At 36.3% G+C, this 14,470-nt stretch overlaps 3 protein-coding genes across 6 annotated transcripts; 1 reads left to right on the top strand and 2 right to left on the bottom strand.

The window, feature by feature from the left end:
* Positions 1 to 74: 74 nt before the first annotated feature.
* LOC112722961 (E3 ubiquitin-protein ligase RHF1A) lies at positions 75 to 2,533 on the bottom strand. The gene is made up of 8 exons (XM_025774167.3): positions 2,204 to 2,533; positions 1,917 to 1,963; positions 1,730 to 1,792; positions 1,513 to 1,624; positions 1,128 to 1,360; positions 940 to 1,035; positions 525 to 856; positions 75 to 415 (listed from the first exon to the last, which is right to left on the bottom strand). The coding sequence occupies exons 1-8, from the start codon at positions 2,279 to 2,281 to the stop codon at positions 411 to 413; spliced, it is 966 nt and encodes a 321-aa protein (XP_025629952.1). The 5' UTR covers positions 2,282 to 2,533; the 3' UTR covers positions 75 to 410.
* Positions 2,534 to 2,604: 71 nt separating this feature from the next.
* LOC112722960 (DEAD-box ATP-dependent RNA helicase 58, chloroplastic) lies at positions 2,605 to 5,615 on the top strand. Of its 3 annotated transcripts, none has more exons than XM_025774164.3 (10): positions 2,605 to 2,887; positions 2,956 to 3,049; positions 3,273 to 3,386; positions 3,514 to 3,636; positions 3,987 to 4,091; positions 4,396 to 4,554; positions 4,639 to 4,707; positions 4,883 to 4,972; positions 5,063 to 5,203; positions 5,293 to 5,615. In XM_025774164.3, the coding sequence occupies exons 1-10, from the start codon at positions 2,664 to 2,666 to the stop codon at positions 5,554 to 5,556; spliced, it is 1,383 nt and encodes a 460-aa protein (XP_025629949.1). In that variant the 5' UTR covers positions 2,605 to 2,663; the 3' UTR covers positions 5,557 to 5,615. The 3 variants fall into 3 exon arrangements, with proteins under 3 accessions (XP_025629949.1, XP_025629950.1, XP_025629951.1); XM_025774165.3 differs by having other exon boundaries at positions 2,631 to 2,887; positions 4,480 to 4,554; XM_025774166.3 differs by having other exon boundaries at positions 2,643 to 2,887; positions 3,277 to 3,386.
* A 537-nt stretch (positions 5,616 to 6,152) lies between these two features.
* LOC112722959 (glucose-1-phosphate adenylyltransferase large subunit 1, chloroplastic) lies at positions 6,153 to 12,949 on the bottom strand. Of its 2 annotated transcripts, XM_025774160.3 has the most exons (16): positions 12,100 to 12,949; positions 9,615 to 12,008; positions 9,354 to 9,467; positions 9,101 to 9,274; positions 8,927 to 9,019; positions 8,753 to 8,836; positions 8,598 to 8,653; positions 8,321 to 8,414; positions 8,123 to 8,235; positions 7,919 to 7,991; positions 7,637 to 7,717; positions 7,296 to 7,382; positions 6,950 to 7,054; positions 6,673 to 6,779; positions 6,525 to 6,585; positions 6,153 to 6,413 (listed from the first exon to the last, which is right to left on the bottom strand). In XM_025774160.3, exons 2-16 carry the CDS (start codon positions 9,849 to 9,851, stop codon positions 6,312 to 6,314), a joined length of 1,581 nt encoding a protein of 526 aa, XP_025629945.1. In that variant the 5' UTR covers positions 9,852 to 12,008; positions 12,100 to 12,949; the 3' UTR covers positions 6,153 to 6,311. The 2 variants fall into 2 exon arrangements, with proteins under 2 accessions (XP_025629945.1, XP_025629947.1); XM_025774162.3 differs by lacking the exon at positions 12,100 to 12,949 and having other exon boundaries at positions 9,354 to 9,490; positions 9,615 to 11,845.
* Positions 12,950 to 14,470: the final 1,521 nt, after the last annotated feature.

Raw genomic sequence — 14,470 nt, 5'->3', positions numbered from 1 at the left:
ATCAAACCAATCCACTAAAACAGAACGAGATACCTCTTTAGTCTGTATCAAATTAGTTATTTGAATAACGTATGTCAGAGAAACGCTACTATTTCATTAAGATCAATGCAAGTATCGGCATGTGAAAGGCTCTTAAGAAAGCAACATAGATGGGATAAGATAATAAGAATCAATGCAGTTCACAGTATCTATTTGATAGGCACTTATTCAGAATAGAAGAAAGCACTTGACTGTAAACGGATCATAAATAATCCGTAACTCCTAGAAATTATTGAGCATATGCAGGACGCATACCAACAGGTACATTGGCTCCCAGGACGTCTCTTGCACTGCAGGCCTCTTCCTGGACTGGTGACAGAGCATAGCATGGTAGATTTGTTAATCCCAGCTTAAGTCTTCATGGCATTTGTTCACTCTAAATGACCAAAATAAACGTGTGTAAAGAACCAATCCTTTTAAGAATAAATGGTTTGAACAGAGAAAAAATCTGTGATACTGTAGGAGCTAGGGATTATATGTAGTACCCTGAACTCTTGGAGTTGGAGGAGGAACAAGAGATGGAGAGTCTGAACTAATATGACAAACCAAAACTCCAGATTGCTGCTGCTCAATGGAATTATTCTGCTGGACAGACTTCCCTTTGAAGGGGATGATAGAGATGCCCCTACCATTGACTGGCCTGATGGTACTTGACCGTTTCGACGAAAGATCAAGATGTTCGATCATCTTTGCAACACCAGCAATGCCTACATTCATCTCACGCCGAACACCTTTACTGAGCTCTTTCACTGAGGCATTATGAGCAATCAACTTCTCTTTAAGGCCTCGAGTGCTTTTTGAAATTGATTCCTTATATCTGTTACAATATTCATGTATAACATTAGCAACAATGGGATTCTTGTAGTAGCTGGCACAAACTGCAACAAATATTCACTTTACCTTGCCGAAGCAGAAGAAAATTTGGACTTGATGGACTTGGGGAAGGAGAACATTTCAGAAGTGTTCACTCTCCTATCACTCTCAAGTGGTTGCCAGCTAAAACAGCAGGAGAAATGAATTGAGTGATTAGACTCTAAGACCAACATGAGCTTCCTGATGAATAACAAATTGCATTGCTTGCTTTATACCTGGGCTTTAAAGAGACTTCACTCTCAGAAGATGATGATACACTACCCTCAGATGGTGGCTGAATCCTAGAAGCTGGAATAGAATAATTTGAAACAAGAACCTCTGATGGACCTGCACCAGAATATCTCTGCGTTTTTCGTCTGTGAACATGACCAGTTGTGCTTGCTGCAGTAGCAACTAGGTGTTGCATAAGTTGCTCATCAAGATCAGAGTCATCTGAACAAGGATAATCCTGCAAACACCAGCAAATTAATTTACCTATGATTATTTTTTTAATTTTTACCTCAAGTCCATGAAATGATACTTGCAATCTTGTATCAACACAACTCATACAAGTAAATATTAACAAAAGAAAACAGATATGATACTCTTCCAATCACTCACATGATCATCATTGAGTCGTTCAAGGGGACTAGGAGAGCTGGCGTATGAAGATGAATGTTCATTTCTGGATATTAAGCGTTTTTCAGCCTCCACTGCAGCTAGAAGCTCTTGGCTGGGGGGGAAAATATCGGTGATGGATTATTGGTTAAAACTACAAGTTATAAAGCATATTAACAAAAACTGAAAAGAAAAATGCACCAAAGGTAGAACCAAATACCTGGTGGGGTCTTTTAAGCTAAGTAACTGCCAACATATTGGGCACTCTTTGCTTCTCTGTGACCTAAGAAAAAAAAAAAAGAAAGGAAAGGAAAATACGTGAGAAACAGAGAATTGGATCATTTTTCATGTCTTATAAATCATGAAAGGGGAAGCTTGATTTATATTTAAAGAGCAATTAGGCTTACCATTCAATAATACAATGCAGATGATAATCATGTTTGCAACTGGTAATCTGGGATCGGAAAGAAAACATGTCAATAAACATTCATTGTTAAATGTTAACAATTGCACTAGCAACAGTAAGAATACAAACATTCAAGTGCAATTATGTATATGAAATTCTGAGCAATACCAAATCTCTTAAAACTAGAGTATACTATTAGTAATCCATGTGGCTACAATCGTGTTGAATAAAGATTGTAAATTGTCCACAAAACTAAAAAAATAAATAGATAAAAGAAGAGAATGATACAGTGGCGGGGTCGTTGGCGGTGTAGGGTTCAAGACAAATGCTGCAGGCGTCATCGGAGCAGTCGTCGGAAGTGGGCATTGGATAGGACTATAGGTAGCGTGTCGGCGAAGGAGACGTTCGATTTTCGTTGAACAAGAAAAAGAAGAGCACTGAGCAGCCTTATATTAGTGAATAGTGATTGACAGTGACTCAGAGATTGTAAAAAAGTCAAAGAAAGCGATTGCCGAAAGCAGAAAAAGAGGAAAAGCAGCCACCAACACGCATCCACCTTCCGAGTCAGACGCCTACGCCTTTGTTTGATTTTGATCCGATCATCATCCAATCATCCTTATCTTTTTTATTAGGTCCAATACAGTTTTTGTTAGAATAAAAAAGGCCAGGCCAGGCCCAGACCCTGGCCCAAAAATAAAACCCAAACAGCCACGGCTAGTGTCTACAGAGTGAGCGAGCGAGATAGAAGATGATTCCATCCATGTCCATGGAGACTCACAGTTTCTCGCTTGGGGTCAGGGTCGCGCCATTTGTAAAGCGAACTGTCACCGTTTATCATGTGCCTCGCTTACGTAACCTTAATCGAACCTACCCTGCAGCTCAATGCATTCTTCCACAACCACCACTTATTAACCATTCTCCCACTTTGCGAGATATATGCCAGCCTCATGTCCCCACCCATATTTTGCAAAGGTAATTTCAAGTTTCTTCTTTCTTATGCTCTGCTTAATCATACTCAGTCATTGTTGTTGCTGTTTCAGGATGGAAGAGATTGGATATGTGATGCCTACAGATGTTCAGAGGGAGGCTTTGCCTCATCTTTTCTCCGGCCGTGACTGTATACTTCATGCTCAGGTTAGGTTATTCTGCTCTTTTCAATTTGTATGCTTATTGATAGCAAACTTTTCTCTCCTTTTTCCTTGGTTTCGTTTCAACGTGTTAGAAAACTTTTTGACTGATTCTCATATGGCTAAACATTTTTCCTTGTTTACTTAACTTTCCGTGTGTTAGCCTAACATTCAATGTTAAAGAAGTAATACTAATGTGGATCTGTAACCTTATTTTACTTATAATCTAGACAGGTTCTGGGAAGACACTTACATACCTGCTTTTGATTTATTCCATCATCAACACTTTGAAATCTTCTGTGCAAGCGCTTGTTGTCGTCCCCACCCGTGAACTTGGCATGCAAGTAAGAATGCCGACGAGTTTTGAACTTTTTATGCTATAGCAACATGATAAATATTTTTGGCGCCATATAACAGGGCGATTTCCCTTGGAAAGGGCTAACTACTGAGTGAAAACATTTTATTGGCAAGGTCACTAAAGTTGCAAGGATGTTGGCAGCAAAGCCAACTGGAGTTGACGAGGAGCAGAAGTCGTGTACCGTCATGGCTCTCTTAGATGGAGGAACATTGAGAAGACACAAGAGTTGGTTAAAGGTAAAGCCCTTTCATCCTCTTTTACAGTAAGTTCTGTTTAATTTCTTGTTTTCTACATTTTCGCTGCTATAGATACTAATGGTACACAGTGAAACTAATGCTTTAGTATGTTATATTCTGCAAAATACATTTACTAAAAATTATGTAAGCCATTTCATTAGCATTCTCATATACAACTGCTTATAGTTCATTGGCTTGCTTAGCAAATGTGTGTGTTTAGATAATAACTACTGCACAGTTGTTGTCTAACCTTGTAGAATTGGCCATTTTCTTTGATCAGTAGAAGCATTGAGTCTTATAGAGAAAACCATTTTGATGCTCATTTAAGATTAATCTTTCTTAAATTCTAGGCAGAGCCTCCAACAGTAGTGGTTGCAACAGTTGGGAGTTTATGCCAAATGCTTGAAAGACAAATTTTCTTGCTTGAATCTGTGCGGGTGCTAATTGTTGATGAGGTAAAAGCTGTTCTTCTCCACTTAATTAGTGAGTATTTATGCAGATTTCCATATTTGTTTTTCCCAGTGTGTGTGCGAGTTTCGTAAAACATGATTGCACCACAATGCTTAGATATTCTTTGAAAATGTCATGATCATCTCATTATCATCTATTGATGCAATTTCAGAAATTATAACCTGAGAACTTTAAGCATTAAGACCTGAGATTAAATAAAGCCCTGTCTTTTTTCTTTTAAATATAATTTTCACCCTTCCCCCGATCATTTTTAAGTCTTTGTCATATCATATATTTTTTTCTGCTTAGGTTGACTTCATTTTCAATTCTTCAAAGCAAGTTAGTTCTCTTAGAAAGCTTTTGACTTCATATTCATCGTGCAATAACCGTCAGACAGTTTTTGCAAGTGCATCTATACCACAGCACAGACGATTTCTTCATGATTGTGTGCAGCAAAAATGGACAAAGGTCTGTTGATATGACTATTTGATTGTCTTTGAGGTTTCTTAAAAGTTCACTCTGACTTTATGCTTTTCATTATTTGTTTTCCAGAGTGATGTGATCCATATCCATGTCAGTCCAGTGGAGCCCATGCCATCTCGCCTGTGTCATAGATTTATAGTAAGAAGTGTGTGTTATCCATTTTTCATTAGTTGCCAGTATATTTTCCGGTTTCCTTTGGGCTTGGAAAGATGTTTACTGTTTTATATTATAATAACTTAACTTTGCAAGTCATTCATTCATTAGAAACCTATTTTAGGTATTATGGAATTTCTTATGCTGTTTCAATCACCAGATATGCAATAACAAAAGGAAACTACAAACCCTATTATCCTTGATTCAGTCTGATGCACCTGAGTCTGGCATTATATTTGTTGGTGAACAGGTATGTCGAGAATAACTTTCTTAATATCTACTCCTCCTCCTCACTCTTTCTCAGTTGGATTATGTAATCTGTAAGTTGTGCACTATGCAGTCTGAGAAGTCCAAAAAGGCTGGAAATGCTCCATCAACAGACCTTGTCATTGACTTTTTGAAGACATCATATGAAGGGCCTTTAGATATTGTCCTTCTCGAGGATGACATGAATTTCAACTCACGCGCAGTTTCATTGTTGGTAAGTTCCATTCAGTAGCATAAGAATATGTATTGATTTCAACAAAGGATGGTGACAAGTGTGTGCTGTGTGCTATGTCTTCGATTCAGGAGGTTCGAAAAGGAGGTGGATATCTGCTTGTTGCAACAGATATAGCTGCTAGAGGAGTTGACCTTCCTGAAATGTCTCATATCTACAACTTTGACTTGCCAAGGACTGCCATTGATTATCTTCATCGAGCAGGCAGGACTTGTAGGAAACCTTTTTCTGACATGAAATGTACTGTTACCACCATTATAGTTCCCGAGGAGAGGTTTGTTCTGCAGAAATATGAAAATGAGTTGATGTTTAACTCTGAGGAGCTTATTCCATAAACCTTGCCTAAACTTCCAGTCTATAAATATGATAGTGATAGATCTTATTGTGCCTGAAACTGAAAGTGGCTTTAACTTCATACATTCATCGTTAAAAAAATCGTCTATGTTGATAGTCTTCGTTTGGGAACATAATATATCAGGTCAATGAATAAAAAATAAAAATATTTATTATTCTTGACTTTTAAAAATGAGATTAATTCTTATGTACTAATATAAAATGTTTTAGATTGTCGTTTAGTCAGATTTATTTATTATGACCATTTAAAGAATAGGCTATTAACATAACTACTTTTGTTGAGTGACAATTTATGATAATTGGGATAATATAAAGTCACATGTTTTCTAAACCCAAATCAAATTCTAAAAATGTTGATATATATATTTTAAGATAATTACAACCAACAGTAAATACTTGGAATTTCTTAATTTTTGTTTCGTTTTTCAGGTCAACCAATTGATGAGTTTTTTAAATAGTAGCGATAAGGGGGTATTGCTATGTATATGAAATCTTAAAGTTACTTAAGATAACTAGAACATATAATTACATGGGCTGTAACTAAACCATGCAGAACTGGAATATAAGAAGTATGATATAAAAACAAAATATTGGTAATTGATACTTTTTTATTAGTTTTTTCCCCTATCATTATAAAACTAAAACATTCCCATCGTTACATGTTATGATAATCCATGAGAAAATGGATCAGGTAAATGATGGGTGAATTTACTGCATTGATTTATTTATCTATTTATTATATGACCAGTCCATCTTCAATTACTGAGTTTTTCAATACAATGGTAACACCAGAACGGATGTAAAACCCTTCTGAAGATCTATCAGCCTCTTGTACGCCCTGCAGTTCATTCAAAACCAAATTTCATCATACAACAATCATGCTCTGATTTGTGCTATATATATAAAGAAGAAGAAAAAATCTGTCATAGCTTAGTTTCACAAAGCTTACATCCTTATTTGCGATTACAACATTCTTTCCAATTCTAGCATTTTTGTCAATAATACAGTCTCTGCATATGTGACAAGAAAGAAGTGAGAACATATGAAAAGAGGAACCAATGGACAAATATTAAGAAAGTGAGAGTTGCAGTGTGTACTTGATTTTTGTATTTTCTCCTATCCCTATAGGAACTCTTCCCTCGGCTAATAGTGCTGTCACTTCTGATTTTGTTTCGTAGAAATCAGCACCAAGCATCACAGTATCCTACATCGACGAAGAGTATGTATTATGTATATTTCTAGTTAACAAAAATTTCTGAAATGTTTAACCTATGAATTTGAGAATTGCTGCTGATAAATCAGGTGTTTATAGTAGTGCTGGTGAAAAAATGCATTGCATTGGTATCTTCTGTAACTAGAATTGTTACACGGAACCTTTAAGTGAACATTTGAGTTTATTCTGGATCTGATTCCAACCACACTATGCTCTATGAACGAACTATCCACAAAGCTCCCATGTGATATAATTGAATCAACAATCTGCATAAGGACAACTAAAATGTGAAATTTGAGATTTGATAGCAGAAAATAATAGTGATTTCCATCCTTTAGATGATAAGAGAGGCATGCAATAATACATGATTTATGAATTTTTCTTGTTTTTTGTATAAATTAATTTAGTCCATACCCATCAGCATGTGCTATGGTTTTTGTGCTTCTTATTGTTGATTTCTTACAATATATGTTCATGTGCAAGTTTGAAGACTAGATACTGACTGACCTTGCTGTTGTCAATCTTTGATGGAGGCAGGTTTCTTCTTGATGTATACATTGGCTTTGCCGCATCATAAAAGCTAAACCTGGGTGGCTGAAAATTACACAATATTTTCTAAGTCAGTAAGGTTAAACACCTCAATCATGGAACAAGCAAAATTGTTCTTTGAAAATAAAATTATAAAGGTTAATTGATACATGTTTGTAGAAGTTTTTAAAGCTTGAAGTTTAATTGATGTCTTAGGTTTACCTGTAGTGTAGGACAGCCTTCCACTAGTTAGAAATCTGGATATATTCATGATATTGAAGCTCAATAAGAGTGGCAATACAGTAAAATTTGAGACTCACATGCTCAGTGAGGGCTAGATTTGCCTCAAAGAATGATCGGATCGTTCCTATGTCCTCCCAGTAATCATTGAAGAGATAAGCCTGCAGGCAAGTATTTATTATGAATGTTCATGGGGTGAACATAAGCTCTCTGCTAGATCCAAAGGCAGGATTCCATTTGTCTCATAAATATTTCATGGTTGTATATATGTGGATTGCATGGATGGGTTGAAATCTAGTGCACTAAAAATGAAAGATAAACATCACATCACATGTAATATCATATGTGAATTATTCCTTTACCTTCATGTAAAATTCTCTAGCTGAGGCAGGGATGACCTCTGATCCAAAGTCATTTGCAGTTGGAAACCGCCATCTATATTAAATAAATTTGTAGCACTTAGCGAAACAAGATTTGCAATAGGACGAGTCAGTTCATTTTCAGTTAATATTATTTTTTATTTGAATCCTCTCTGAAAAGCCTCACATGTTGCTATAGTTCAGTACCTTAATAGATTCAGAAGTATCTCCTTCTTGAATACATACACACCCATAGAAGCAATGTATGGTTTCTTTACAGCCTCTTCCTTTGAAAGCCCAAGAACAGTTGTATCTACTTGCTATATTATGAAGCAGTATTAGCTGTAAACCTTATTCTTGAAACTCCTAATATGTAAGAAGCAGCACAAACATGAGTTATATTACCATTGCTTTTAGGTCTTCTCCTTTGGGCTTTTCACTGAATGAGAGAATCCTTCCTTTATCATCTATCTTCATTAGACCAAAATCAGAGGCACGGCTGCCACATATGAAGAGAGTTTTAAACAATAATATGTGACAAACATTGTTGAATCATTTATTCATTTGAACTGATAAAAGAGCTAGTTTCTCATTCAGAGAAAGATGACAAAGTGATTTCAAGATATACATCATGTGATTATGTATACTAGAAACAGATTCGAAAACCATTAACCCAACCTACCTGTCATCCATGGGGAGACAAGAAAGAGTAATATCTGCACCACTCTCGCGATGATTCTGGATATGAAGATGAGTCAGAACATGTCAAATTTGAATGCATCAACAGTGTTGAAGGAGGAAAGGAAGAACTATTGATTGGACGAAACGGTGCCTTACTTGAACAAAGTCCATATAGTCCATTCGGTAGAGATGATCCCCAGAAAGAATCAGGACATCCTCAATATCCTTGCTTCTAGGATCCTACAGCATCATAGTTAAACAACATAACTTGGATTAAAGAGTTCAAGTGTAGATTATGTAACTACTCTAATTCCTATAGAATTATTATACCTCAAAGAGCCAGTGGAACTGCCTTACGGCATCAGCAGTACCCTGAAACCATCTTTTACCTGCCTCCCCTGGAGTTTGAGTGGCAGCAAGAACCTGAAATAATAAATACAAGCATTCTTAGTCTTGAGTAATCACAAGTATAGTTCTTCAACACAGAATCCATGCCAAGTATACCTCAACATAGCCATCTCCAAAGGTGACACCAGCGCCAGAGTTGTAAGCACGTGCAATATGCCTGTTGAGTGAAGCTGAGTTGAACTGAGTGAGAATGTAGACCTTGTTGATGCCACTGTTGATGCAGTTGCTCATTGGCACATCAATGAGCCTATAAGCACCTCCAATAGGAACCTACACAACATGATGGCCAAATCCATAAACATTCCACAATCGAAAAATAGAATACAATGAGAACAGAAAAGAAACTGACAGCAGGTTTGGCTCGGCGCTTTGTAAGAGGAAAGAGACGGGTTCCGGCTCCTCCACCAAGTATAACCGCCACAACCGTCCTAGCATCCCTTCTCTCAGCATCCAAGTCTCTCAACTGCAGCGCCCCATCATCATGTGCTTTACATAAATTAATTCATTCTTTACAAATTATGCATTTAAAAGAAATTTTTCTTCCAACAAAAGTATCCCATGGACCATGGTTAAGAATCAAAGTAAAGGACTAAGGAATGAGGTAATAAACCTTGGATTGACTACCCACGTCAGCAGTGAGAGACATGCATATATGGTTCCTCCTAACATTGTTAGTGCAGCCATTGCCACCATGCTGTTGTCTTAGCCTGAGCTTACGTCCCATTACTTCTCCATTACTAAACTTCACAAGATGACTCCACTTCTTACCACTGAGGCTGAGACTTGTTGGTCCACGTAACTGCATCACGGATGAGACTGACATCTGTCCGCTCGCAGGCACTGCCATTTTCCGGCCACCGGAGGGAGGGATGAAGTGGCTATTTAAGTTCAGATTATCGATGAATATCTTGTCCTCTGTGTGTGTCTGCTGTGTAGAGAGTGAAGATTTTTGGTTGCATGCACATCAGAAGTCTCCATATTGAAGGGATTGGGCCACGTTATCTAAATTCAATTGCATCCACCAATTTCTTTTGTATTTTACTGGTTATTTAACATAGTGCTCAAGGAAACACACATGATAAATGACAAGTTAGTCCTTGGAATTCGTTTTGGTCTCATCAGTTAAGGAATATTCTGATATGTTTTAGCCGGAAACTAACTCTGACCTTTCGGGTGATAAATATTGCTTAGGAATCATTCCTTATTCTATAGTATCGTATACAACTATTTAGTTTCCAACTTCAAACTTAAGTTTTCAGTGGGAAAAGTTGGTTAGTCTAGAAGGTTAGATTGATCAGAAGGAATAGCAAAAGGCAAAAGCAAATTTGGTGCATGTAGAACAAAGCCTTGCTTCTCCCCCATACACTGTTCAATTTTGGTCATCATTTTCTCACCAGACATTATTCCCATTTTACCTCAATTTAACTTAAGTTTGGACTGCCTAAACATTACAACAAACAAATTAAACAGTAAACTGATTAATAAAAAACAACAAAATACAACAACAAATAGACACTTCAAGCAATGGAGTTTTAGTTCAAGAGTAATCTTTTAATTTTCATTGGACCTATCTGTTGCTTGCCGAATTTCATAGTATGATATTCTTCTCCATCTTGCTCCTGATTGATCCACCTCTGAATTGTTGATTACCTTGTGCTTTCGGAATTTTAGGATGCAAAGGAATCCACAAGAAGGGTGGCAACTATTGCTGCAGGTAAAATATATGTCAACACAATATGTGCATTCCATTTTCGGGATTTTTCAATTTTGCATTCCGGAAAATGGAAACGAGGAGCACCACATAATTCTTTGTTCCCCATGAACGACTGAGCTGAGAAGTTTGCAAAAGGTCCCCCATCCGGGATTTTTCCTTTTAACTTATTGTAAGAAACATTGAAATATTTCACATACACAAGTGCCTCTAATGTTTTGGGAACGATACCAGACAAGTTATTCTCTGATAAATCAAGGAGTTCCAAACTTAACATCCGAGCAAATGATTCTGGGATGGGCCCTTCAAATTTGTTTCATGTCAAAGGTAAGACGAACCAAATTCATAAGATTATTGAGGCTTCTTGGGATGCTACCTGAAAACTGATTTCCTGATAAATAAATCCAACTCATGGCTTTTAGATTTCCTATATCTAATGGGAGATTTCCACTTAAATTATTGGAAGATAAATCTAAAAGCAATAAATCTGACAGGTCCCACAAGGTGGAAGGTATTGAATTGAATTTATTTGAAGAAAGCCAAAGCCATCTCAATGAGGTAAGATTGCTTAAGCAATAAGGTATAGGGCCAGAGAACTTGTTGCTTATAACGGAAAATTTATACAAGCTCGTTAGTTGACACAATTGAGGCGGAACAAATCCTTCCCATTGGTTGTCAGTTAAAAAGAGGCCTTGTAGCTTTTTTAATTTCCCTATGTTAGTAGAAAAAGTTCCAATAAAATGACTGTTACCGAGGTTAAGGTTTATCAAGTTGCCAACACTTGCTGGAATGGTGCCTCTCAATGAACAACCCCAAATATTCAAGTTGAGCAGAGAAGTAGTAAGGTTTCCTGTTGACATTGGAAGAATGGAATCCAATGGATTGCTATTAAATGACAACAAATAGAGATATCTACAATTCGTGAAAGAATTTATAATACTTAGCTCTGAATCACTTGTCAAATTATTTTCACCAAGACTGAGCTGCTGGAGGCTTCTTAAGCTGCCAAAAATGTCTGGAATATATCCAGAAAATGAGTTTCTAGACAAAGTTATGCTCTTGAGCATAGTGGCATTGCACAAGGAGCTTGGAATTCTTCCACTGAGATAATTAATCCCCATGTACAGCCCAACAAGGTTTGGAAGCATGGAGCCTAGGCTTGCTGGGAGGCATCAATTTCTTGTAGGGTAGAAATATTAAAGATTGATGGTGGACTGTTGCCACTCACATTGGCGAAAGGAAGATTCATAATCTCTAAACTACGTAGATTACCAATCTCATTTGGTATTGCACCTGCCACAACATATGTTAAATTGCATAAATAATGATAAAGTTAATCAATCTCAATTCGTAGAGTCATATTGCCATAACATACGTATGATACCTCTGAATTTGTTAAAGCCAAGATAGATCTGTTTGAGGCTTGTTAAATTCCCGATGGCTGATGGTATGTTTCCACCCAAGGTGTTGTTGGACAAGTATAAATATTGCAGTTGTTTGCAATCGAACAAACTGAGTGGAAGTTCACCGGATAAGGCGTTCCAAGACACGTAAAGCTCTTCCAAGTTTGGACGGTGGTGGAAGATGCGCTCCGGCAGTTGTCCGGATAGGTTGTTTCTGTAGAGGATAATATCCTGTAGTAACGAACTGTCGATGATAGCTGAAGGGATATCGCCTGACAGTTGATTGTTAGGAAGATACAAATATTTCAAAGAAGGAGACAAGAAAATGCTGGAAGGTAAGGGACCCCAAAACTTGTTTTCAGAAAGTTCAAGCGATTGCAGGGAAGTCATGTTGAACAGAAAGTGTGGGACTGTGCCAGAGAAACTGTTCCCTCTCAGTAACAGGTATTCTAGTTTGGGTAGAAATTCAAACCAGGACGGGATGCTTCCTGTGAATTTGTTGAATCTGAGGTTGATGATCGTCAGTCTGCGTAATCCAGCTAGATCAGCAGGTAGAGTACCATGGAAGCTATTGTTGGGAAGATGCAGGCGAGAAAGGAATGACAGGTTTCCAAGATGCGGAGGGATGGTGGCATCAAGAGCCATGCCGGAGAGATTCAAGGAAGTTACTCTGCGGTGGGAAGAGCCACATGTGACGCCAATCCAGTTGCAAACAGAGGTACTGCTAGACCAGTTGCTTGCGAGCACATTGTTGGGATCCAAGGTGATAAAATGCTCCCTCATGGCAAGCAAGGCTGATTCTTATTAATTTTTTTTATTAAATAAAAGAGTAATTATTACTACAAAATTAATAATTATATAATTTTTAAATTTTTAAATTTTTTGTTTATTTTTTTTTAGTTATTTATTTTATTTTATAATTTTGTATATATGCTCAAATTATGTAACTTATTTTTTAAAATAAAAATAATTTTATTAACAAATATTATTTTAAATAATTTTATTAAAATTAAAAATTAAAAAATAATAAAAAAATTATGTTATAATTTGAATATTTTTTATTTATATTTATTTTAATTTTTTTTTTGGTTAATTTTAATTAATTTTATTTTTCAAATAAAAAAAAATTAAGTGGGTTAGTTCGCCGGCTCGTCAATCCACCATAAAACGAGACGGGCTAACATTTTGAACTCACCTTAGTTGGTGGGGTGCGTCTAGGCGGGACGGAGCGGGTTGGGGAAGGCCGGCCCACTTTGCCACCCCTATTCATCGCTAGCTATGTTCAGCTTTGCAGCTGATGCCACCGCCACGTGGCAATTCAGTAATGACACCAGGGTCGAATATAACAAGGACTTCATTCTCACGATTTTTTTTAAATAAATAATTTAATTATTTTATTTATTGAAATATGTAATTTGTAGTGTATTTATTAGTTTATATCACATGATGTAAAAATTGTATATGAACATAGAGAAGAACAAGAATAGAGAAATTAAGAAGGAATTGAGAATTGAACTTGTATAATGATGAGACTCAGAAAATATAATACTATAATTTGCTATTTATATAAACACTGTTTCTAACAGAATTATCTTGCTGCACTAATAAACTATATAGCTTAGCATATGCAATGAGATCTACTACTAACAACTTTCTATACAAAGAGAAATAACATTTACTAGCAAATTCTAACTAACAAAATAAATATCAAGTAACATCCTCCCGTAAGTTTGGACTATTGAAAAAGAAGAGGTCTAACAATCTAAAAAATGTATCTTTTTGCTGATTGAATGTATGTCATTGCTAGTTTAAATCTGAAGTAATTCGATTCATTTGAAATTTAACTGAGGTTCAATTGGTAGAATATAATATTGGGACTCTATGACGAGAACTACATTGATCCAAAAACTAACAAGGCATACCGATCAATTAATATAAGGACTTTCTCCATTTTCTTGAGAAAAAAAAATTGGCATCACATTTATTTGTAAGTTGTGTTCTAAAACTTCTTTAATAATTCTATCGTTTGCTATCATTTAGACTAAAATATTCTATCATGTTTTCAATCTTCAGTTGTTTGTACCGATTTACAATGGAAGACATTGGTAGTTGTGGATTACCGATGTCAAGAAGAAGACATTCTATGTACTTGATCCCGTTAACAAAAAGAAAAATGAAATACCTCAATTAAGAATTACTCTAAACAAATTTGTTGTAAGTTATTTACATAATACATATTTATGTAGACTTTGGTTTCCTTCAATTATTAATGAATTAAAGTACACTTTTTTTTATCCTTTTCAGGAATTAATCGTATCCCAAATGAGGGTTTATGCTGGGGCAAAACCCTTA

This window comes from Arachis hypogaea, chromosome 11 (assembly GCF_003086295.3).
Source record: "Arachis hypogaea cultivar Tifrunner chromosome 11, arahy.Tifrunner.gnm2.J5K5, whole genome shotgun sequence".
Lineage (NCBI taxonomy): Eukaryota > Viridiplantae > Streptophyta > Magnoliopsida > Fabales > Fabaceae > Arachis > Arachis hypogaea.
Note: the sequence above shows the minus strand (reverse complement) of the source record. Positions and strands in the feature narration are given on the sequence as shown.